This window comes from Lithobates pipiens, unplaced genomic scaffold, assembly GCF_037356315.1.
Source record: "Lithobates pipiens isolate NorthernLeopardFrog02 unplaced genomic scaffold, aLitPip1_a1.2 Scaffold_3, whole genome shotgun sequence".
In the NCBI taxonomy this organism is placed as follows: Eukaryota; Metazoa; Chordata; class Amphibia; order Anura; family Ranidae; genus Lithobates; species Lithobates pipiens.
In genome coordinates, this window is record NW_027507790.1 from 115,174,312 (window position 1) to 115,201,165 (window position 26,854).

Below are 26,854 nucleotides of genomic sequence, written 5' to 3' on the forward strand. Positions count from 1 at the left end.
TTTTACTTCCCCCATCAGCTCATCCCCCACAGCAATTACCTCCTGTATCAATTGCCCCTTCCTTTTTAGATTGTAAGCTCTAACGAGCAGGGCCCTCTTATTCCTCTTGTGCCAAATTGTAATGTAAATGTAATGTCTGCCCTTATGTTGTAAAGCGCTGAGCAAACTGTTGGCGCTATATAAAACCTGTATAATAATAATAATAAAGGTGAAGCAGCAGAATTGACTGTATGCACCATACCAAATGAGTAATAAGTAATAAGTAAATAAGGAGGTTTCACTTACCCGTCCAGGCACAGGGCAGCTTAGAAAATAATCGTCAACCATTACGGTGGATTCCTGTCACTTGAGGACCTTCAAGGACTGGGTACCATTTTCATGTTTAGTGTCCCCTCCCTTGGACCTGTACAGCACCCTGCAAAAAATTCCTTAGCGCTGTGGTGTCCAGGATTCCACTTCGCAGGGTTCAGTGCCTGGAGGTCGCATTACAGGCAAAACCTTGCAGGATCTTGCGTCTTCTTTGCGAGGCTCGGGTACCATTTATCTAAGCACATAGAGCCTTTGTCAAATGGATCCGATCGGTCAACCCTTGATTCATTTAAAAAACATTTGTGGGACAAGAGACCTGGAGCTCAGAGAGCTCAAACAAACATGCCCATTCACTTTGCAGACACTGGTAAAAAACTGCCTTCTCAGCACTGCAGATCCCGGACACCACATCATGGATTTGGGAGCCGGCTGTGACTTTGTGATGTCTCACAGCCAGTTCCCCACTATACTTGCATGGCAGTACCTGAAAGACTGTTCCTGCAGCCTCCTGGGATATGTGATGCGTCTCAAACATGTAGAGAAGGTGGGTGGTTTAAATGGACACTATTCTCAACTATGTGGGGACTGAAGAAGAAAAAGGGTAACACCTCCCCCCTCAAAAAAAAATAATAAAAAAGCTACAAACTCATTACAGCTTGGGAGAAGGAAGAGGATGAGTCATACAAAAAAGCAGTATATCTCTGCAATGCATGTACATTTATATTTAGTCTCGTTAAAAATGCAGCAAGTACAGAAAAAAAAATCTTGTAAGCCTGCCAAAAATCCAATGAGTTTCTACCGTCTTGGACTGGGCTGACAACATTGTCTTTGCTGCTGCACGAAAATACCAGTGTTGTCAGACCAGTTTTCCTCTGCTGAACTACATGACAACTCCCTTTATTTTATAAAGATAAGGAAGGGGATGTTCTGTATTCCAGCAGATGAGATCTGGCCAAGGATGACAACTTTGCTTAGGATCTCCAAGCAGCAGAGCAGAGAAAACAAAATGTTAGTTACATCTACTTTAAAGGGGTTGTAAAGGTAAATGTAGAATGCATTAAGGTGAAAAAACATCTGACAGTGCCGGCGCCCCCAGCCCCCCCCCCCCCCCGTTTTATTTACCTGACCCCTCAAAAGTCTTGCGCTCGCCCCCGACGTCCTCTTCGCCACTCAGCCTGGCCGCTGATTGGCTGGAGCGGATGGATTAAAGCAGCGCAGCCATTGGCTCGCGCTGCTGTCAATCACATCCAATGACGCGGCGTGCCGGGGGCGGGGCCGTGTGATACAGCAAGCGGCTATAACCGCCGGCTGTATCATGGGAGCGTGCCCGCAGGTGCTTCTCACCATGGGAGGGAGCTCGCATGAACGTGAGAAGTACCTGCGGGGGGGGGGGGGGGGGAGCAGAGACAGCCACCGAGGGACCCCAGAAGAGCAGGTCCGGGCCACTCTGTGCAAAACGAGCTGCACAGTGGAGGTAAGTATAACATGTTTGTTATTTTAAAAAGATTAAAAAATACCTTTACAATCCCTTTAAGAGTCCTTCTTTTATAAATGACTAAGGAAAACACAATAAAGCTTTGCCATTTGTAGACATTAGCATACCAGAAATATCTTTGCGCTAATCCAACACATATTTAAATTTGAAACAGTTTTGGTCTAAATGAATACAGAAACATTTATAGGCATATATTGCCTTATACATCCTTTCCAAAGCATGTTGTATACAAATACTTGTGCATGGGTCAGAACTTGACCTTTTGTAACTTAATTTTCCTGAGAAGAAAACACAAGGATAATGTGAAGCATTAGAGCATGTGTAGAAGAGAGAATGGCAAAACTAGGGCAACATGTTTTAGGCTGGGTTCACACCGCTGCGGGGGGAGAACCGGATGTGATTCGCACAGCAAATCACATCCGATCTCCGTAGCGCTGTGAGTTCAGCCATACAGATAGTATGGCTGAACTCGCAGCGGTCCCGCAGCAAACTCGCACGGGACCCTTTTTTGGGTCCGCAACGGAATCGGATCGCATGGGGGTTCACACCATGCGATCCGATTCCTGTGCGAGTCGGCAGATCGCACTGCGATATGCCGACGGATCTGGGGGTGTCATTAACATAACATTGACACCCCCAGCCGTCCGCATAGGGCAGTGTGAACTGCCGGCGGGAGGTATGCGATGCGGGAAAACGCCGCGGATTCGCAGCGTTCCCGCATCGCAGCAATGTGAACCTAGCCTTAAGGAAGTTACCGTTTTGTTTTCTTTCTTTTGAGATCACCATTTGTGAAATTGACTCCAAACAAAAGAAAATATAGTTTTATGTAGCGCTGATAGTAGCACTATTGAATGTAAATGCATTCTATCATTAACCACTTCTCCCTGGGCGACATCATATAACGCTGCAGACTTTCAGTGGTGATATCTGAATGATGCCTGAAAGAAAAATCATTTAGCCGTTTGATTGTTCTTACAGGCCACAGGACGTCCCCACCACCCTCTGTTTCTACCGCCTCACCTGTGCGATCGGCAAGCCGGTGAAGGAATAAGCCAAAATTTTACAATAGAGATTGCTGCGGGCCAGATGGCCCCCGGAAGTTCCTATGACCTTTCCGAGGACAGGCACGATGTTATGATGTCACGCCCGGCCTATGCATTTGAAAAAAAGCCGTTCCCCAAGCTGGGAAGCCGAAATTTTTATATATTTTTTTTATTTCAGGCTTCCCAGCCTAAAGGAGTGATCTAGGAACTTAAAGACCCCAAATCCCGCTGTAAAGAGGACCTGTTATGCCCTATTCATATTACAAGGGATGTTTAGATTCCTTGTAATTGGAATATAAGGAATCAAATAAAAAAAAAAAAAAAAAGTATCAAAATAGAAAGATAAAAGTAAAACAAACAATAAATTAAAAAAAGGGGGGGGGCGTCCCCGCACACAGAGGCGAATGCATACGTAGGTCATGCACACATATGTAATGGGCTGCCTAACGGGAACTGAAAGTTTGTGAAGGTCTTGGAAGAGCAAAAGGGTGGGTGCAGACAGATGGGGGAGAGAAGGGAGGGAGATAGGGACAGTTCATTGATCACAGTGTACTGCAGTGTACACACTCAATCGCGGGTCCAGGCTGGAAGCTCAGGCTTCATTGACACAGCCAGGAATCTGTAGCTGCGGATTTTCATATTTCCCGCCCACACATCCCCTCTCTTTCAGGCACAGCTGAACGCGAGAGATAGTGTGGGACGGGCAGACACGGGGGGAACTGTATTCCTCTATACCAGTGATGGCGAACTTTGGCACTCCAGATGTTTTGGAACTACATTTCCCATGATGCTCATGTAGCCTGCATTGTAGTTGAGCATCATGTTCCAAAACATCTGGGGTGCGAAGGTTCGCCATCACTGCTCTAACATCCATGAGGGGATTGGGTGCATTTGCTGGGCTGTGTAAGAGCGTCACAGACGCTTGGCTAAGCTGTAGCCACCAGTCTCGGAATTTACAGGCGGATTCTTTTATGGACAGGAGAATTTGGTCTGTTTAATCAAACTGTCACTGAGATAATGGGAAGCTTGCCCCCCACCTCCGACTTATGCAACCCTGGTAGACATACAGGGGCTGCACATACAGGGGTTCTTCAAAAGAAGTGGGGTTCTTTAAATAAGTGGCACTTCTACTCTTGCAAGATCCATCTGAACACTTTCTTCTCTCTTCACAGGTAAATCTGCGTTTATACCCCCCATCTACTTCAAACTGAACACTGACTGACTGCTCACATGCTTATTTGGTAAATCTGTTTGTCACTGCTGTTTCAACTCAATCTGTAGCCATGCTCACATTATTTCAATGTTTATTTAGCTATTAAGTCTTACCTAAATTATGGGTTCCCTTATCTTTACAATTTTGGCCTTTTGCTCCTCTTTCAATTTGAATGTGATGTAAAAAGATTTGCTCTGCTAGCTGTGTGCCCAATATTTCCTCCTGATTGATTAATTACCAGATTCAACCCACACCCAACACAGTATAAAAACAAGGCCTTCTTTACGGGAGAAGACATACAGGGGGCTGCACATACAGGGGTTCTTCCAAAGAAGTGGGGTTCTATAAATAAGTGGCACTTCTGCTCTTGCACTTCAGTGATTTACACAAAGCAATCTACAGCAGACTGCAGGTGACCTCATTGCCAAATTATCTCACCTTCCTCTCTGAAACATGCACTCTTTACCTCTCCTCCTTTTCACAATTGCAGCCTCACTCCTCAAACTCCCTTTTCTTCACCCCCCTGCTCCACCCCACAATCTGTACATATCGCCATCACTTCTCCCCTCTCCTTACTACTGCACTCATCACCTCTTTCTAACTCTAAGCCCACTTGCTAACAAATCCCCCAGGGTACTGAAGCATGTCCCCTCATACAAATCGTACTCTCATATTACCTCCCTTACTTTTCTACTTCTCCTAACCGCTGGAGATTTTTCCCCTAACCCTGGGCCTCCCTTATTTAACTGTACCCAACACACCCATCACCCTACACCCTCTGGCAGTAGTCGCAATCTACGCAACTTAGTCTCCGTTCCTCTTCTTCCCAACACCAACTTCCCCCTCTCCTGCGCCCTCTAGAACGTTCACTCTGTCTGCAACAAACTCACCGCTGTTCATGACCTCTGTCACCAATTCCTTTAATCTACTTGATCTCACCGAAACCTGGCTCCACAAATCTGATACCCCTTTTCCTGCTTCCCTCTCCCAGGGTGGCCTTCACTGGACCTGAAGCAATGGGTACAGGCTTCTACTCATTCTGATGGCAACACCCTTGACCTTGTATTCTCCCACCTTTGCACTCCATGCAACTTCTCAAATAATCCTTTTCCTCTCTCTTACAATCACCTAATTAGTTTCTCTCTCTCCCTGTCTTCCAACAGCTTTCCCTCCAATCGCCTAACCATCACCCGTAGAAACTTTCGCAACTTCACCTCTTCTCTCCTCTATTCTGCTGCTGACCACCTCTATGACAAAATCTCTCCCCTGTCCAGCCCCAACCAAGCCACTTCCATCTACAATAATTCCCTGTCCTCCACCCTGGACAAGCTCGCTCCCCTCACTACATGCAGAAACAGGCCTCGACCCCTACAACCCTGGCAAACAGATGACACTAGAATTCTCAAAAAACGTAGTCGTGCTCTTGAGCGTCTGTGGCACAAGACCAAGTCTCTCAGACTTCAACCAATACAAATCTGCCCTCCAAAAATACCACTCTTTCCTCCACACTGCCAAGCAGACCTATTTTACAACTCTTATTAACACCTTCTTGTCCAGTCCCCTTAAACTTTTCTCTACTCAGTCCTCCAATGCCTCCACCCACTGACTCACTCACTGCCCAGGAGATTACTAATCACTTCAAAAACAAGATTGATACAATCTGTGATGAAATCTCCATGCTATAGGTATCTCCCCCAGTTAAGACCCCACTACAACAACAGGTACTCTTAACGCTCCCCTTATTCAAAACTGCTACTACAGACGAAGTTGCTAAACTCCCTTTTAACGCCCACCTAACCACCTGCCCCCTGGATCATATTCCCTCTCAAACACTACGGTCGCCATCTGACTCTATCCTACACTCTCTAACACACATCTTCAATCTCTCCCTCACCTCTGGCATTTTCCCCAATGCTCTAAAACATGCACTGGTCCCCTCCATACTTAAAAAGCCGTCCTTGGACCCTACCAATCTTAACTCCTTGAATGCCTAGTTTACAACCAACTGAGTGACTACCTCATTAAAAACAACCTTCTTGATCCCCTTCAATCTGGATTTCGCCCTCAACACTCAACAGAAACTGCTCTTTTAAAACTCACAAATGACCTAACTGCAAAATCTAACTGACACTATTCTGTACTCCTACTTCTGGACCTTTCAGCTGCCTTTGACATGGTTGACCACCCTCTCCTTCTCAAAAAACTTGGTCTCCATGACTGTGCTTTTCAGTGGCTCTCATCCTACCTATCCCAACGCACCTTCAGTGTCACTTACAATTCTACTTTCTCCACTCCTCTTCCCTTCTCTGTCGGAGTCCCCCAAGGTTTTGTTCTTAGACCTATTTTATTTTCAATCTACACCTCTTCCCTGGGTCAGCTGATAGCCACTCACGGCTTTCAATATCATTTCTACGCTGAAGACACACAAATCTATCTCTCCACCCCTCAACTCACTCCATCAGTCTCCTCACACATCACCAACTTACTAACAGACATATCTATATGGATGTCACAACACTTCCTCAAACTCAACTTGTCCAAAACTGAAGTTATATTTCCTCCCTCCATGCGCCTCTTCCCCTGACTTCTGTCAAGAGCAATGGTACAACCATCCACCCATCCCCACAGGTGCTAGGTGTTATCCTGGACTCTGAACTCTTTCAGCCCCACATCCAATCACTTTCCAAAGCTTGCCGCCTCAACCTCCGAAACATCTCTAAACTACGTCCCTTTCTAACCAATGAAACCACAAAGCTCCTGATTCACTCCCTGGTTATCTCACGCCTTGACTACTGCAACTCCCTCCTCATTGGCTTACCTTTAAATAGACTATCCCCCCTTCAGTCCATCATGAATGCTGCTGCCAGACTCATACACCTTACAAACCGCACAGTGTCTGCCACCCCTCTCTGCCAACCCCTCCATTGGCTGCCACTTGACCAACAAATTAAATTCAAAATACTAACACTTTCTTACAAAGCCATCCACAACTCTGCCCCCAGCTACATCACTAGCCTAGTCTCAAAATACCAACCTAATCGCCCACTTCGCTCCTCCCAAGACCTCCTGCTCTCTAGCTTCTTCATCACCTCCTCCCATATCCACCTCCAGGACTTCTCCCGAGCCTCGCCCATCCTCTGGAACTCACTACCCCAATCTGTCAGAATGTATCCACTTTTAGGCGATCCCTGAAAACTTTCCTCTTCAGAGTAGCCTATCCTGCCTCCATCTAACAACTGCACTATTTTCTCTGTTAGCTCCTCCCCCACAGCTATTACCCTTTTGTATAACTTGACCCTCCCTCCTAGATTGTAAGCTCTAATGAGCAGGGCCCTCTGATTCCCCGTCTTGAATTGTATTGTAATGTAATGTCTACCCTAATGTTGTAAAGCGCTGTGTAAACTGTCGGCGCTATATAAATCCTGTATAATAATAATAATGGGAAGCTTGCCCCCTCCCCCCCCCCCCATGTGTGACTTCTGCAACCCTGGTAGTTCTACCACTGATTTGAGGCAGAGAACTTTGCTTCTTACAAACTGGGACAACGCAGATTGCTGCAGCCGGAGACAGTCAGGTGGACTTTCAGGACAAGAAAAAAATATGAAAGACAGACAGCTGTAAATAATGATTAAACTATTTATATTTCACACGGGTTTAGTTCTTCTTAGTGGCTTTATTGTTAAATGTGTTTCTTGTCTATAGATCTACTTTTACCACTCATTCTCCGGATGATTTACACCCGTTCATGACCAAGCCCACTTTTTGTGATACGACACTGCGTTATTTTAACTGACAATTTTGCGGTGTACACAAATAGAAATTTCTTTGGTGGTATTTATTTTTTGTGTTATAACCAAAAAAAAATAATACATTTTATATATATGTGTGTGTGTGTGTGTGTGTGTGTGTGTGTGTGTGTGTGTGTGTGTGTGTGTGTGTGTGTGTGTGTGTCTAATTTCTTAAAAAATGTAGGCCAATTTGTATTCTGCTACATATTTTTGGTAAAAAAAAAATCCCAATAAGTATATATTGATTGGTTTGCGCAAAAGGTATAGCATCTACAAACCATGGAATATATACTGGAATTTTTTTTAATGCTAATAATGGCGGTGATGAGCAACTTATAGCAGGACTGTGATATTGCGGTGGACAGTCTGACACTTTGCAGGAACCAGTGGCGCTAATACAATGATCAGTGCTAAAAATATGCACTGTCACTGAACTAATGAAAGTTTAAATACACTTGGCCATTTTTCAGAGAATATGAATGAACACAAAAACTTTTCTCTTTCACTCATGGTTAGAGTTTGGCTGAAGTCATTTATTATCAATCAACTGTGTTTACTCCGAGTAAATCATAATGACAACAGAAACTACCCAAATTACCCTGATCAAAAGTTTACATACCCCAGTTCTTAATACCGTGTTCTGCCCCTTTTAACATCAATGACAGCATGAAGTATTTTGTGGTATTTGTGGATGAGGCTCTTTATCCTCTCAGATGGTAAAGTTGCACATTCCTCTTGGCAAAAAGCCTCTAGTGCCTGTACATTCTTGGGCTGTCTTGCATGAACTGCACATTTGAAATCTCCCCAGAGTGGCTCAATGATATTGAGGTCAGGAGACAGATGGCCACTCCAGAACCCTCACTTTATTCTGCTGTAGTCAATAACAAGTTGACTTGGCCTTGTGTTTTGGATCATTGTCCAAGTACTTCCCATGCACAGCTTCCTGGCTGATGAATGCAAATGTTCCTCCAGTATTTTTTAATAACATACTGCATTCAGCTTGCCATCAATTTTGCCAAAATTTCCTGTGTCTTTGTAGCTCACGCGTCCTCAAAACAACAGCAATCTACCTCCGTGTTTCACAGTAGGAACGATGTACCTTTCATCATAGGCCTTGTTGACTCCTCTCCAAATGTAGCGTTTACGGTTGTGGCCAAAAAGCTCAATTTTGGTCTCATCACTCCAAATGACTTTGTGCCAGAAGGTTTGAGGCTTGTCTCTGTGCTATTTGGTATATTATAAGTTGGATACTTTGTGGCATTTGCATAGTAATGGCTTTCTTCTGGTCGGCTCGACCATGCAGCCGATCTTTCTTCAAGTGCCTCCTTATTGTGCATCTTGAAACAGCCACAACACACTTTCAGAGAGTCTTGTATTTCATCTCAAGTTATTTGTGGGGTTTTCTTTGCATCCCAGGCTATTTTTCTGGCAATTGTGGCTGAAATTTTAGTTGGTCTAGCTGACCATGGTTTGGTTTCAACAGAACCCCTCTTTTTCCACCTCTTGATTAGAGTTTGAACACAGCTGATTGGCATTCTCTTATTCTCTTTTTATATCACTTTCCTGTTTTATACAATCCAACTGCCCTTTCCTGCAGATCCTTTGACAATTCATTTGTTTTCCCCATGACAGAGAATCCAGAAATGTCAGTGCAGCATGGGATGAAAGATGCAAGGGTCTGACAGGAGTCCAGAAACTCACTGACCTTTTAGATACACACACCAATTACAAGCAAACAGATCACAGGTGAGGATGGTTACCTTTAATAGCCGTTCAAACCCCTTTGTGTCAACTTGTGTGCATGTTATCAGGCCAAAATCACCAGGGTATGTAAACTTTTTATCAGGGTTGTTTGGGTAGTTTCTGTTGCCATTATGATTTAAAAAGAGTAAAAACAGTTGATTGATAATAAATGGCTTCAGCCAAACACTAACCATGAGTGAAAGAAAAGTTTTTGTGTTATCATTCATTTTCTCTGAAAAATGGCCAAGAAATCAAATTCTGCCAGGGTATGTAAACTTGAGCACAGCTGTATATGTGATTCTGCACAGAATAGCAAAATCATCAAAGATATTTGTTGTCAGTTCCACTTATGTCTAGGTTATTATTGTGTTCACTGACACCAACGATGGGTGGTATTTATTGTGGTAACTGACACCAATGCTGGGGGTTATTATTGTGGTCACGGACACCAATGCTTGGGGTTTTTATGGCATCTACAGACATCAACTTTTTTTTTTTTTTTTATTGTGTTCACTGACACCAATGCTGGGGGGTTGTTACTGCTTTAACTGACACCAAAGTGTGGTTCAAAGGACTGCCTAATCCAACAAAATGCACCTCAACAAATTTTGTATCCCTCTAGTGCTTAGTGCTGGGGGCTGCACTTAAGTCCCTCTATAATGTTCAAGTTGACTACTACAGATTTAAACCATAGGAGGGTGGATAAAAATTGATGATTTTTGAATAACAAAAAATTTTTTTTTTTTTTTTTTATTTAAATCGGTTTTCTTTTGATTTTTATAAAATGTATTTTGATAAAATGCCTTCGGAGTAAAAATGTATCTAAAGATAGTTTGCCATTTAGGATACATTATTTGTTTATTCAGCATGCGGCTGTATATTCTGCAATATTTACATTTTTGGTAAACTCATTCAATTAATCCAAGCTCTGCAAGCTGAGATGAAATGCACCACATTGATGCATTCACACAATTTCACAGTAATCGTGACATAAAACAAAGTACAGAAATATTCCTGTATCCCATAGTTTTGCAAATCTACGTACACTACAAACTGTATGATTGAATCGGTTCCGATATCAATGTTTTAACCACTTGACAACTGGGCACTTAAACACCCCTTGTGACCAGACCAATTTTCAGTTTTCAGTGCTCTCACACTTTGAATGACAATTACTCAGTCATGTAACACTGTACCCAAATGATTTTTTTTGTCCTTTTTCCCCCCACAAATAGAGCTTTCTTTTGGTGGTATTTGATCACCTCTGGGTTTTTTATTTTTTGCACTATAAATGAAAAAAGACTGAAAATTTTGAAAATAAAAAACGCATTTTTCTTTGTTTCTGTAATGAAATTGTGCAAATTATTATTATTATTTTTTTCATGAATTTTGGCCACAATTTATACTGCTACATATCTTTGGTAAAAATAACCCAAATTAGTGGATATTATTTGGTCTTTGTGAAAGTTAGAAAGTCTACAAGCTGTGGTACAAATCATACAAAATTGATCACATCTGATGTACTGGTGGCCTATCTCATTTCTTGCGACCCAAACAAGCCAGGAAAGTACAAATACCCCCCAAATGACCCATTTTTTGAAAGTAGACATTCCAAGGTATTTAGTAAGAGGCATGGTGAGCTTTTTGGTGTTGTCATTTTTTCCCCACAATTCTTTGCAAAACGAACATTTTTTATTTTTCACAAAGTTGTCATTGTAATGGGTTATTTCTCTCACGTGGCATGTGTATACCACAGATGATGCCCCTAAATAAATTCTGCTACTCCTCCTGAGTATTATGATACCACATGTGTGGGACTTTTTCACAGCCTGGCCACTTAGAGAGGCCCAACATGCAGGGAGCACCATCAGGTGTTCTAGGAGCATAAATTACACATCTAACTTGTTGACTAACTATTACACTTTTGAAGGCCCTGGAGCACCAGGACAGTGACACTGATGTGGCACTGATGACAGATGGCACCGATACGTGGCACTGATGACAGATGCCACTAATACGTGGCACTGATGACACGTGACAAAGATGACACTAATACGTGGCACTGATGACAGGTGGCACCAATACGTGGAACTGATGACAGGTGGCACCAATACGTGGCACTGATGACAGGTGGCACCAATATGTGGCTCTGATGACAGGTGGCACCAATACGTGGCACTGATGACAGGTGGCACCAATACGTGGCACTGATGACAGGTGGCACCAATACGTGGCACTGATGACAGGTGGCACCAATACGTGGCACTGATGACAGGTGGCACCAATACGTGGCACTGATGACAGGTGGCACCAATACGTGGCACTGACAGGTGGCACCAATACGTGGCACATGACACTGACAGGTGGCACTGATGACACCTGACAGTGATATGGCACTGATCACAGATGGCATTATACATGGCATTGGGGCAAATGGCACTGACAGGTGGCACACTGGGGACAGATGGCACTGACAGGTGGCACACTGGTGACAGATGGCACTGACAGGTGGCACACTGGGGACAGATGGCACTGACAGGTGGCACACTGGGGACAGATGGCACTGACAGGTGGCACACTGGGGACAGATGGCTTACGGCCGCTGCAGCCGCTAATCTCTCCCTCCTTACACGCTGTCTGTGTGAGGAGGGAGAGCCGGCGATGAGAGATGATCTCATATGTTTACTCATTGGGCACGCTGATCGCGCTGTAAACGGCCGCTGTGATTGGCTGTTTACAGCGATCTGTGACTGGCTGTGTCCAAGGAACACGGCCAGCACAGAACTTCCCCGATGCGCGCTCGCGGGAGCGCGCGTTGTGGAAGTAAAGGGACGGCCTCCCGGCAATTGGCATCCGCTCTGCAGCCATCTTTCGGCTATAGAGCGGACGCCTAGTGGTTAATAACCTGACAGTTTATCATTCTAAATGGGAAACCTCAAGTTTGTTTGCAAATATTAAAGATTCTAACTAGCAGCAAGAATAAGCCCTTACATTTAACCACTTTCAGACCGGACCAATTTGCTGGTCAAAGACCAGACCACTTTTTGCGATTCTGCACTGCGTCGCTTTAACTGACAATTGCGCGGTCGTGCGACGTGGCTCCCAAACAAAATTGACGTTCTTTTTTTCCCACAAATAGAGCTTTCTTTTGGTGGTATTTGATCACCCCTGCGGTTTTTATTTTTTGCGCTATAAACAAAAATAGAGCGACAATTTTGAAAAAAACGCATTATTTTTTACTTTTTGTTATAATAAATATTAGACATGTGCAGAGTAAAATATTTCGTTTCGGAATTTCGTTTTCGTCCGAAAGCTTAATTTATTTAGTTACTCCCGAAATTCGTTTTTATTTATTTCGTTTTTCGTTCAAAAATTGCATTCGTCCGAAAATCCACATGAATTACGGTCGAATCTGTCTTGGAAGGCTTATGGTGTCTGTCGAATGTATAAAGAAGATTCGACGGAGCTAACTATATAGCATACTTTAGAACCCTATTAAAGTCTATGGGACTCCAACGTTCAAAATCTAAAGTGCTAATTTTAAAGGCTAATTTGCAAGTTACTGTCCTAAAAAGTGTTTGGGGACCCGGGTCCTGCCCCAGGGGACATGGATCAATGCAAAAAAAAGTTTTAAAAACGGCCGTTTTTTCGGGAGCAGTGATTTTAATAATGATTAAAGTGAAACAATAAAAGTGTAATATTCCTTTAAATTTCGTAGGGGGGGGGTGTCTATAGTATGCCTGTGAAGGGGCGCATGTTTCTGGGGCTTAGAACTGTCCCTGCACAAAGTGTCATTTATGCAGGAAAAAAAGTCCTTTAAAATCACTCGCAGCTATAATGAATTGTCGGCTCCCGTAATACAGAGAACACTCAATGAAAGTCATTGATAAAAAAATAAATAAATAAATAAATAAAAAAAGCGTGGGGGTCCCCCAAATTGAATTACCAGGCCCTTCAGGTCTGGTATGGATATTAAGGGGAACCCTGCCTCAAATTTAAGAAAAAATTTGACGTGGGGTTCCCCCTAAATATCCATAACCAGACCCTTCAGGTCTGGTATGGATATTAAGGGGAACCCCGCGTCAAATTTAAAAAAAAATTGACGTGGGGTTCCCCCTAAAAATCCATACCAGACCCTTTATCCGAGCACGCAACCTGGCAGGCCGCAGGAAAAGAGGGGGGGACGAGAGAGCGGCCCCCCCTCCCTCCTGAACCGTACCAGGCCACATGCCCTCAACATTGGGAGGATGCTTTGGGGGTCCGTGACCCCTCAAAGCACCTTGTCCCCATGTTGATGAGGAGAAGGGCCTCATCTCCACAACCCTGGCCGGTGGTTGTGGAGGTCTGCGGGCGGGGGGCTTATCAGAATCTGGAAGCCCCCTTTAACAAGGGGACCCCCAGATCCCGGCCCCCCCCTGTTTGAAATGGTAAGGGGGTACAAAAGTACCCCTACCATTTCACAAAGAAAGTGTAAAAAAATGGTTAAATAAAACAAAGACACTTTTGAAAAATTCCTTTATTAAAAATAAAAAAATAAAAAAAAGATTCCAGCGGCGGTAATCCACTCTTGCTATCCAGCGACGGACGGTCATCTCTCCCGCGATGTCATGTCATCCAGCGCAGCGAATCCTTCGTTCTTCTGTCTCCGCAGAGGAGACAATGCAGGGATTCCGGCTGGCTGACGTTTCTTAAATAGGGAGGGCGGGGCCACCCGTCACCTGACCCCGCCCCCCTCTGACGCAAGGGGAAACCCGGGGTTCCCCGTGACGTATGGGTGACCCCGCCCCCCTCTGATGTAACGGAAACCTGCCTGTGTTACATCAGAGGGGTGCGGGTCACCTATACGTCACAGGGAACCCCGGGTTTCCCCTTGCGTCAGAGGGGGGCGGGGTCAGGTGACGGGTGGCCCCGCCCTCCGTATTTAAGAAACGTCAGCCAGCCGGAATCCCTGCATTGTCTCCTCTGCGGAGACAGAAGAACGAAGGATTCGCTGCGCTGGATGACATGACATCGCGGGAGAGATGACCGTCCGTCGCTGGATAGCAAGAGTGGATTACCGCCGCTGGAATCTTTTTTTTATTTTTTTATTTTTAATAAAGGAATTTTTCAAAAGTGTCTTTGTTTTATTTAACCATTTTTTTACACTTTCTTTGTGAAATGGTAGGGGTACTTTTGTACCCCCTTACCATTTCAAACAGGGGGGGGCCGGGATCTGGGGGTCCCCTTGTTAAAGGGGGCTTCCAGATTCTGATAAGCCCCCCGCCCGCAGACCTCCACAACCACCGGCCAGGGTTGTGGAGATGAGGCCCTTCTCCTCATCAACATGGGGACAAGGTGCTTTGAGGGGTCACGGACCCCCAAATCATCCTCCCAATGTTGAGGGCATGTGGCCTGGTACGGTTCAGGAGGGAGGGGGGGCCGCTCTCTCGTCCCCCCCCCTTTTCCTGCGGCCTGCCAGGTTGCGTGCTCGGATAAAGGGTCTGGTATGGATTTTTAGGGGGAACCCCACGTCAATTTTTTTTTAAATTTGACGCGGGGTTCCCCTTAATATCCATACCAGACCTGAAGGGTCTGGTTATGGATATTTAGGGGGAACCCCACGTCAAATTTTTTCTTAAATTTGAGGCAGGGTTCCCCTTAATATCCATACCAGACCTGAAGGGCCTGGTAATTCAATTTGGGGGACCCCCACGCTTTTTTATTTATTTATTTATTTATTTTTTTATCAATGACTTTCAATGAGTGTTCTCTGTATTACGGGAGCCGACAATTCATAATAGCTGCGAGTGATTTTAAAGGACTTTTTTTCCTGCATAAATGACACTTTGTGCAGCGACAGTTCTAAGGCCCAGAAACATTCGCCCCTTCACAGGCATACTATAGACAACCCCCCCCTACGAAATTTAAAGGAATATTACACTTTTATTGTTTCACTTTAATCATTATTAAAATCACTGCTCCCGAAAAAACGGCCGTTTTTAAAACTTTTTTTTGCATTGATCCATGTCCCCTGGGGCAGGACCCAGGTCCCCAAACACTTTTTAGGACAGTAACTTGCAGAATCTTTTCTCTCCGTCAAATCTTTTCTCTGTCGAATATTTTCTCTATATAATCTTGGACTAATAGAGGTAAGGTTAGGCACATTCGACCATAGGTTCTATAAACACGTTGTCAGAGTCATGTCGAATCTCCTATTCTATATCGAACTGTTGTAACAACGAAAACGAAAATAAAGCATTTATTTATGTCGGATCTTTCGTTTTTCGGATTTTGTGCTTTCGTTATCGTTTGTCAAAACGAAAACGAAAATAGCTGAAATTCGGACGAAAATGCATTCGGACGAAAACGAATGCATATGTCTAATAAATATCCCCCATAAATATATAAAAAAAACTTTTTTTTCCCTCAGTTTAGGCCGATACGTATTCTTCTACATATTTTTGGTAAAAAAAAAAATCGCAATAAGCGATTATTGATTGGTTTGCGCAAAAGTTATAGCGTTTACAAAATAGGGATAGTTTTATAGCATTTTTATTAATAATTTTTTATTATTTTTTTTTTTACTAGTAATGGCGGCGATCTGCGATTTTTATTGTGACTGCGACATTGTGGGGGACCCATCGGACATTTTTGACACATTTTTGGGACCATTGTCATTTATACAGTAATCACTGCTATATAAATGCAGTGATTCCTGTGTAAATGACACTGGCAGTGAAAGGGTTAACCAGTGGGTGGCAGTGTAGGGGTTAAGTGTTCCTAGGGGTGTGTTACTAACTGTGGGGGGGTTGGGCTTTCATTTAGTGTACACTGATCTCTGCTCCAATCACATGGAGCAGAGATCAGCGTCACTAGTTGCTAGGCAGAATGGAAAAATGTTGTTTATACAGCATTTCCTCCATTCGGCCGCTCCGTGAGACGTTAATTTTGTTTGGGAGCCACGTCGCACGACCGCACAATTGTCAGTTAAAGCGACGCAGTGCCAAATCGCAAAAAGTGGTCTGGTCTTTGACCAGCAAATTGGTCCGGTCTGAAAGTGGTTAAATTGAGTTGATTTGAATTAAGCCTTTTTACGAGTGATTTTAATCAAATCCACCCTAAGAAGTAGGCATGTATATATATATATATATATATATATATATATATATATATATATATATACACAAACACACACACACACACACAGTGCATCCAGAAAGTATTTACTGTGCTTTTCCACATTTTTTATGTTACAGCCTTATTCCAAAATGGATTCAATACATTATTTTCCCACAAAATTTACAAACAATACCCCATAATGACAACATGAAATAAGTTTGTTTGAAATCTTTGCAAATTTAATAAAAACCAAAAAAAAAAAATCACAAGTACATAAGTATTCATAGCCTTAGCTCAATACTTTGTTGAAGCACCTTTGGCAAAAATGACAGCCTCAAGTCTTTTAGAGTATGATGCAACAAGCTTGGCTCACCTTTGGACAGTTTCTTCCATTCTTCTTTGCAGGACCTCCCGAGCTCCATCAGGTTGAATGGGAAGCATCAGTACACAGCCATTTTCAGATCTCTCCAGAGATGTTTAATCGTGTTCAAGTCTGGGATCTGTCTGGGCCACTCAAGAACATTCACAGTTGTCCTGTAGTCACTCCTTTGTTATCTTGTGTGTTTAGGGTCGTTGTCCTGTTGGAAGATGAACCTTCACCCTAGTCTGAGGTACAGAGCACTCTGGAGCAGGTTTTCATCAAGGAGGTCTCTTTACATTGCTGCCTTCATCTTTCCCTCGATCCTGACTAGTCCCCCAGTTTCCACTCTAGAAACAGTGCGCATGCTGCAGGCTTTCAGTCCCAGCTGCCTTGAGATCATTGACAAGATTCTCTTGTGTAGTTCCCGGGCCGATTCCTCACCGTTCTCATGATCATTGAAACTCCACGAGGTGAGATCTTGCATGGAGCCCCAGACCGAGGGAGATTGACAGTTATTCGGTTTCTTCCATTTGCGAATAATTACAGCAACTGTTGTTACCCTCTCACCAAGCTGCTTGGCAATTGGTCTTGTAACCCATTCCAGCCTTGTGTAGGTCTACAATCTTGTCTCTGACATACTTGGACAGCTGTTTGGTCTTGGCCATGGTGGAGAGATTGGAATCTGATAGATTGCTTCTGTAAACATGTGTCTTTTATACAGGTAACAAGCAGAGATTAGGAGCACTCCCTTTAAGAGAGTGTTCCTAATCTCAGCTCGTAACCTGTATAGAAGACACCTGGGAGCTAAAAATCTTACTGATTGATAGGGGATCAAATACTCATTTCACTCATTAAAATGCAAATCAATTTATAACTTTTTTGAAATGCGTTTTTCTGTATGTTTTTGTTGTTATTCTGTCTCTCACTGATAAATAAACCTATAATTTCTTTGTCAGTGGGCAAACATACAAAATCAGCAGGGGATCAAATAATTTTTGCCTTCACTGTAAAGACAGGTGTGTGCCTTTCCAAATCGTATCCATTCAACTGAATTTACCACAGGTGGACTCCAATTAAGTTGTAGAAACATCTCAAGGATGATCAGTGGAAACAGGATGCACCTGAGCTCAATTTATGAGTGTCATGTCAAAGGCTGTGAATATTTAGGTACTTGGCATTTTTTTGTTTTTATTTTTAATAAATTTGCAAAGATTTTAAACAAATTTCTTTCATGTCGTCATTATGGGGTGTTGTTTGTAGAATGTTGAGGAAAATAATTAATTTAATCCATTTGGAATGAGGCCGTAATATAACAAAATGTGGAAAAAGTGAAGACCTGTAAATACTTTCCAGATTCTATATTATATATATATATATATATATATATATATATATATATATATATATATATATACACACATAATACGCGCTGTATATAAATATGAACATAAATGTTTTGTCTGCAGTTCTTCCACACTTGTACATTGAATAGCGGGATGGTATTTCTGGGTTCACTTTTAAAAATGTTTTTGTTGTCTGCTTGGTCATTGAAAAGATTTTAAGATGATTAATGTCCTTTGTGGCTTATTTATAGCTGAAAGATGACACAGGAAGCTGCACCTATCCGTACGGCCCCTTTCACACTGGGGTGGTTGGTGCACCGGGGGTAAAGAGCTATTTATAGTGGAGCTTTACCGTCAATTTTGCAGAGCTTTTCGGCCGTTAGCGGAACGCTTTTACCCCCCGCTAGTGGCCGAGAAAGGGTTAATACCACCGCAAAGTTCCGCTGCAGCAGTGCTATACGGGCGGTATAGCTGCACTGCCCCGTTGATTTCAAAGGACAGAAGCAGTGTATACACCGCTCCAAATACTTTTTTTTGTGCAATTCATGGTAAAAACAACACACGTGTATTTCAAGTATGTGTTTGGTATCTGCTTGGACCTTTACTTTAAATATAGTCATAAAAATATGTGATTACCTTTTTGCATACTTTTTCAAAGTTAATTTCCTTCTGTAGAGCAGTTTTTGTGACATCATCAGGTCTTAGTTTCTGTTGGAAATAAAAAAAAATACGGTGTATAAAATATAATTGTATTACCTTGTATTGGATAAAAAAACATGTTTAACTAAATTTTGCCAATATTAACCATTAAACATGACTTTAGGAAAACTAGAACATTTTTACTTGCTTTGGTTTCATGTAGTAACACAGAGGTGACCTCTTACACTTTTTACCTGAATATGGTTTATGAAGTTAGAATAGAGGTAAGTCTATGGATGTGCTTTACTGTGCTAGAGTGAACAGATACCTGAACAGATAACAGTGGGTCCATGGAAGAAGGAAGAGTGAGCAAGGCTCTCTACCATGAAAGATGGTCACAATTTTCATATCACAATCCCTGGGGATTCAGAGGAACCAGGGTGCTGAACTTGTTGTGCAGACAGTGAAGCCCGAGGCAACCATGCTCACCATTTCAATCTGTTACATGTTTATGACAGACCTAACTGAAAAGAAAAACCGAATGTGAAGAATAGATACAAAGTTCAGTCCTTTATTTAGACAATTTGATTATTGGGGTACAGCCACTGGTAAGCTGGAGGAAATTACTGGCAAGAACTGAACGTTTATGTGGAGACCCTTTCCTTAGAAAATACTGTGCTGTACATTCTATACTCCACACAGTTGTATGCTAAACATTTTGCCGTATGATATATACTCCAAAATTCTCAACTGCATACACTGTATACAATACTTCCAGTCACTATCTACACCCTGAGACTCACCAGACCGCATACATTTGCTAATTGCTACGTCTACAGAACATAATGACCTGATGCAAAGAAATATCAAAACTCTGAAGGCTCATTTACACTTGCTTTGGCTTCAATACACATTAACGGCTAGTTTACACTTTCTTAAAAAAAAAAAAAGGCTTCAGACAGGCTTTGTTAAAGCTCTCTCAGCACCAGTCAAAGCTTTCATCACTAAATAAAATGTTTAGCTTACAGTCCTGTTTACACCTTGGCTCTGTTTTGCATTGTTGCACATACTGTGCTGTTCATTCCTCTCAATTCAAGTTTCATTGAGGCCTGATTTGCTGAAAACTGTACACACTCTTGTGTCCACCTGTCCATTTCTTAGGTGGATCTGGTCAGGCTCTCCATTCTCATCTATGGAGCGGAGGATTTAAATGGACTTGTGTCTATTTACATCCACCGACTGCCAATCTGATCCAGCAAAAACAAATGAAAGGGAATCTGTTCACTTTGGCCAGATTGGAGGGCAGTCAGGTGTAAAGGGATAGTCGGTCCATTTACATCTGACTGCCCATAGAGCAGAGTGGGCCGTTGCCATTCTGAATAAGCAAAACGGACACGAACCTGTCATCTGCTCGCTAAGTAGGGAATCAATGGACCAGCCCCCTGCTCAGGAAAACTGGCCCGTATGAAAGGGGCCTAAGTGTAGCACAAGGATTATTACCCTTCACAAAGATCTTAGGGCCCCCCGACAATGTTTTCACTGGCTTTTCTCGCCAGATTGGCAGCACCATGTTTGTTCAAGCATTGTCCAGGGCCAGCATCTACTTGCTGGATAATGAAGGTTCCTTAATGACACAATCATGTAAGTCTGTGTGCCTGTGCAGTTGTGTATGCTCTTGAATCTGTGTAGAAATAATGGGTTGATTTACTAAAGGCAACTAGGCTCTTAAATTTCCAACTAAACCTTTGCCTGAAAATGCACTTCGCGAAGAATAATCAATCATGTATAAGGAAAATAAACACAGCATTTTTGCTTACACATAATTGGATGATGGACATTGTTGTAGGTTATGGGGTATTGCTTTTTCACAACAAAATGAAATTCGTCAGAGGTGCATAGATAGATTGGACATAAATGCTGGATGTCTGGAATGTCTATATCCTTGCCAAATTCATGAAAGCAAGAACTTAGTATTCTAAGGGGATTTATACGGCTTCTGATCACTGTAGTATTTTTTATATACTTTTTTGAACCTTCCATCTATTTCTGAGATCCAACAAAAACTACATTCTCTGGAAAAGAACCAAGGCGGTCTGGAATTTTCTTGAAGGTTGCATTCCCCTTATTATGTGTAATATTGACAACAGAAATCAGCAGAGCTTTACTTTGCTTCTTGCTTCTGTCTAACACCAGTAATTTGTGAAAGGTTACAATGTACAGTCTTAAACGGTTATCACTAAGGAAAGGGGAATATATGCAAGTTGATGAAAGACAGGGGGGCTTAATTGCAAGCCTACAGGACTACAACATGCAAATGCCAGGTTGAAGAGCAGGTCTAATCGTTTGTTTCCATATCTTGTTGGAAACCCAATTGCTCAGTTACTGCACAGTCTACAGCAGCTTTAGGCTCCATGTATGCTGTATTTCAAAGGATGTGTAGGAAAAAAGCTGCTGTAAAAGCCACATTTTTGCATGCGTGTGTGGTGTTAATGCATTCTATTGGCCAGAATATTAATATATTCATTTAATCCAGCCATTAGAATGTATTAATGCACAAACACACATAAACATGCGAGTTAACGCGCATCGATGTGTGTTTTTTCAGCCCAAATGCTCCTCTTCAGAACAAACAGTGATTATTATTTTTTTTAATCACTGCTAAATGTTCTTGCTTTTAAATGCCTGTAAACACTGATGTGTGCATTGACACATAGGCTAACATGAAGGGTTGTTTACAGGCAAAGAAAAAAAATGTCAAATGCCTATAAAACTGTCATTTTTGAGCTGTGGTCTGCATGAGCCCTAAGTGTCAGAATGCATTTTTCACTCAAAAAAGAAAGGCCCTGGAGGAGATAAATGAACACCTTTGTGTGGCCACTTTTCTTCCTCAGCATGTCGAAACTAAGCAGGTCTGAGCCAGTGAACCATTACATCACCAATATATTAGATAATATTTGTCTTTATTTTACATCATGCATTCTAAATAGTAATGACACAATTTGCCTTCTATTGGCTCCCAATAATTTTTGGGGTAGGAAAGTATGAACAAAATTCTGGGTGTCTGGTTTAGGGGGCATACAAATTAACTGCCATCTGAATAAATAACAGGTTATTAGAGATCCAAACAGCTCTGGCATTGAAAACTGCTCACAAGAGTCAATCAAGCTGGACTTTATAAAGTAAAAACAAATGATATCCATGTATAGTTAGTGAAATATGAAATATGCGAGCCAGTGTATCTTCAGAGTTCACTAGAGTTCTAGGTCTAAAAATTCAACCCTTCAGGAAAAACTTTGCTGCTAAAAATAAAGTTTAAAATAATGACATCAGGTTTTGTGCAAAGATCATATACAGACCAGATGAACCTGGACCTACTTATTTCCAGATGCAGGCAAATAGGATAGCTTTACCAATCTATCATTACAAGCCACAAAGCTGACATGGTAAGCTAAAATAGAACTGCTCCTTTTAATTATCTGTACGGTAGCTGGCCAGGCATTGGTACAGCAGCATCTGTGTTTTCTTCAAAAATCCTCAAAAATGCAGACAAACACAATGGTAAAATACTGACTCTATCTCATCATCAGGATTTCTTCCCTATGGTAAGGAGGAAAGAACACAGATAAACAGGAATTCAAGACCACCCAGGAAATTAATTTCCTAAAAATGTAAGATAAACCAATTACTTTACATAAAGACAAAAAATGAGTGGACATAAATAAGCTGATTAGGCAGATGACTCCCATGACGCATCACAATAGCATCCTGTTTAGAATCCCTAAAGGCACTCACACAGCACCTTCTTCCCTTTCCCACAGCTCCCAGTTCTCTTGAGCAGGGGTCTCCAAACTAAGGTCCGACACAAGATTTTATCCGGCTCACAATAATGTGCACAGTCTCAGGCTGGGTTCACACATATGCGGCCGAGGTTTCAGTGTGGCAGTCTGGTGCGTTTCTGTTCACCGGTTCAGGAGAATTTTTTTACCTGAAATCGCACCTGAACAGGACCATTTTTAAAACCCCACTGTGGCCACCCCGCACATGTATGAACAGGCTTCATTGAAACCGCACTGTGGCCACCCCGCACATGTATGAACAGGCTTCATTGAAACCACACTGTGGCCACCCTGCACATGTATGAACAGGCTTCATTGAAACCGCACTGTGGCCACCCCGCACATGTATGAACAGGCTTCATTGAAACCGCACTGTGGCCACCCCGCACATGTATGAACAGGCTTCATTGAAACCCCACTGTGGCCACCCCGCACATGTATGAACAGGCTTCATTGAAACCGCACTGTGGCCACCCCGCACATGTATGAACAGGCTTCATTGAAACCGCACTGTGGCCACCCCGCACATGTATGAACAGGCTTCATTGAAACCACACTGTGGCCACCCTGCACATGTATGAACAGGCTTCATTGAAACCGCACTGTGGCCACACCGCACATGTATGAACAGGCTTCATTGAAAGCGGATACGCTTCACGTGTTAAAAAAGCATCCAATTCGTATATATGTGAACCGAGCCTCAATGGAAACTTATACAAGGTTTATGACGTAAAATCGAATGTAAGGGGGGGATTCAATGCATACTAAATTTATTTTTCTTTTTATTATTATTTTTATATTCTTTGGAGACCTGAAAATCTCTTTGGGAAATTTTCCTTCACTTTCTATCCCATAGCCAAAACAGGAAGTGAGAGGACATTCCTCCAAAGTGAGGAAGTACCTGGCTGTCACCAGAATTAGTGTCCCCATTGCCCATTGGAGGATTTCCCCTTTATTCCTGTTATGGTGACAATCCAAAATTCTTATTTCACTTTTGGTGAGAAAGGTAAACAGAACAATCAGAGAGGATGAATCTCCCTAATCTGGCATAGACAGCAATAGAACCCGGACAGGTGTTGTAACTTCTCTCTACTCAATTCAAAGCCAAAACAAAAAAAACAAAAAAAACACAAAAAATAAACACTTTTTAGTTATATTGCAGTGATGGTGAACCTTGGCACTCCAAATGTTTTGGAACTACATTTCCCATGATGCTTTTGCACTCTACAGTGTGGTTGAGCATCATGGAAAATGTAGTTCCAAAACATCTGGAGTGCCAAGGTTCGCCGTCACTGTTATATTGTAATAATAATTAAAAAAAAAGAATAAAGTGGAACCAAAACCATTTAGTCATTTCGCTGCTGGAGCACACAAACATTTTCTGAAAGCATAGAACCTGTAGAATAAATTGGTGACAGTTGTAATTGATACACTGGGGTTGATGCGAGCAGACAAGCTCTTTATTGCAGAAGAGACATACAGTGGGGTTTATTTACTATAGGCAAATCCACTTTGCACTGGAAGTGCAGTCACTTTAGATCTGAGGGGAAGATCTGAAATGAGGAGGAAGCTCTGTTGATTTTATCATCCAATCATGTAAAAGAATCAAGCAAAAATTCTGTTTTTTATTTCCTTTGCATGTCCACCTCAGATCTACAGCGACTGCACTTCCAAGTGTAATTCCAAGTGCACTTGTAGGGCAAAGTGGATTTGCCTTTAGTAAATAAACCCCACTGTAGGTCTCTTCTGTAATAAAGAGCTTGTCTGCTCACAGTTTTCACAAGTGGAACTTTAATTCCACTTTAAGGAGTTACAGTTTATTTTTCCCTTTTGGGATAAAGGTTTTCCATGATAATAAAAAAGAAAAGCTTGGTTTCTTAAAAAAAATAAAAAATAAAAAAAAAATGACAGGACTTGTTGGCTACAACTGGCCATACAAGGCTCGAAATTCAGAAATTCAGCCAGTTCAGCAGGGACTGGATGAATTTCAATCAATGTATGGCCACTATGGCTGAACATAAGTTTATCTACTAATCAACTTCTGTTCAACTGCCCTTCTGGAAAATATTTGCTCGATCAGCACTACAAGCTATAGCAGGAAGGGATCCCCATCCATCTTGAATGTGTTGGAAATCGGGTCAGATTTTTGTTTTCACTCATCTATGGCCAGCCTAGGTCACATGATGAAAATAAAGGGGAAAAGCCTAAAAAAGTCTAACTAATGCGGCCCACATATCTAAGAATTGGTAAGCTGCAAAATGACAAACTATTGATTTTGGATTTAATACTGCTTTAAATCTAGTAACCCATAAACACTAATCAGAATATGACCAGTATACCACTGATTGTGCTATGGGCTGCTGCACAGAGTAGATTGGAAGTTTTCAGTAAGCATTGGCAAGTAATTAGTCACAGAAGGTGGAAGTGGTAGCCCTGAGATGAAAATGATGACGACAAACAAAAGTAATGTTTTTAGTGTGTTTATGTAAATTGTCACATGCACATCTAAATCAATTCACGTTTTAAATGTGCCCAAATTTGTGGCTGAAATGTAAATATAAAGTTACTGCCTGCTAGGCAGATTTTTACTATAACAAAAAAAAAAAACATGACTGAATATACTAAAAGAATGAAAACAATACACTTGTTTCCAAGCTGTGAAGGCTTCTGCAGAGGATTAACCCAAAACTGGGAACTCATCAGCTTTGTGCTTTGAGATGAAGAAATCGATTTAAGGGTAATCTTCTGAGATAAAGTAAGATGCAATGAATCTTCCCAGGGTGGACATCTGCCCAAAGTCACATTTCCTCTACCGTAATCATTGCACATTTGGAAAAGAGCAATGCTCACAGATCACTTGCTCTGCCAAACCACAATTGTGTAATATGCTCCATGGATAACTTTTAGTAAACAAAATGTTCTTCTGGCTTGAACCCAGTGGTCAGAAATCCATTGGATAACTGATCCAAAACAATGAAACAGACTGAGTTTTCTGTGTTTCACTGTGATCTCTGTGCCTCATTTGTCTCTTTAAAAGGGAAAAAAATATTAAAAGGGAGTTTCCTTGTCTAAACCAAACATGAGCTCATGTGTTGCTACCTTGAAAGTAGGTAGACACTATATATTACTGAATGGACCCATCTGTTTAAAGTTCAACACTCATGCACATTACATTCTGGCTGTACAATCTTTGTACACTCACTTTTAAAGTGTATGAATAGCCAAATCATTTCTTCAGTACTGGATAGAGTATAGAAAGGTTAAAATCATTGTATTTTTTTACACTCTGCATTTTGTGAGGGCAATTTACCTAAAAGTTGCATTGGAAGATTTAGCCTTGGCTTCTGTCATCATGACAACTTTCACATTTTAGATTTCGCATCATTTACTGTATCAGAGTCAGTGGTCACCAAGACAGCTGGAGAGTGTGAATCTACCTAGCAAGGAGTCAGACTAGACTAAAACTTGTCAGGTATTATAAGCCTTCCTGACGCCATACAAAAACATTTTGGCTATGCATAAGTTTTAAATTCACCAAAACTATGCCTAAAAAAAACTATTCAATATGTAATATATATATATATATATATTTTATGTAATTCTATAATATGTAAGACCTACCAAAAGTATCCATTTAAGAGAGATTGTGCAGTTTGATTGTAACATGTTTGGTGTAACATGTTAGCTTTACATTGCTGATGTAACTTGTCTAAACTTTATAACATATTGCACTTGGGTTTGAAAGAATAACCATTAAAATGAGATGCCCATCACCCTAAACTATAGCTTTTGGCTTATGTGGAAAATAATCAGGCAAAGCAGTTTTAAAGCTAGCCACAAGCACATTTTAAGCATTAGGATTATTAATTAAAATGGAGAATTGTTTCCACTTTAGTTCTTTAATGCTTCAAGTGAAGGTTACATACAAGGTCAAGTAAAAAGGAAAATAAACAGAATTTTTTTGGGGGAGGGATATTATAGCAAAA

At 41.9% G+C, this 26,854-nt stretch overlaps 1 protein-coding gene across 3 annotated transcripts in view; it reads right to left on the reverse strand.

Annotated features, from left to right (window-relative positions):
* Nucleotides 1-26,854, reverse strand: part of SRFBP1 (serum response factor binding protein 1) — a 208,416-nt gene that overhangs the window by 81,950 nt on the left and 99,612 nt on the right. For all 3 annotated transcript variants that reach the window (XM_077462208.1, XM_077462207.1, XM_077462209.1), the window contains one exon: nucleotides 19,030-19,101. In XM_077462208.1, the coding sequence (XP_077318334.1) occupies nucleotides 19,030-19,101 (72 nt within the window). The remainder of the gene's footprint in view (nucleotides 1-19,029; nucleotides 19,102-26,854) is intronic.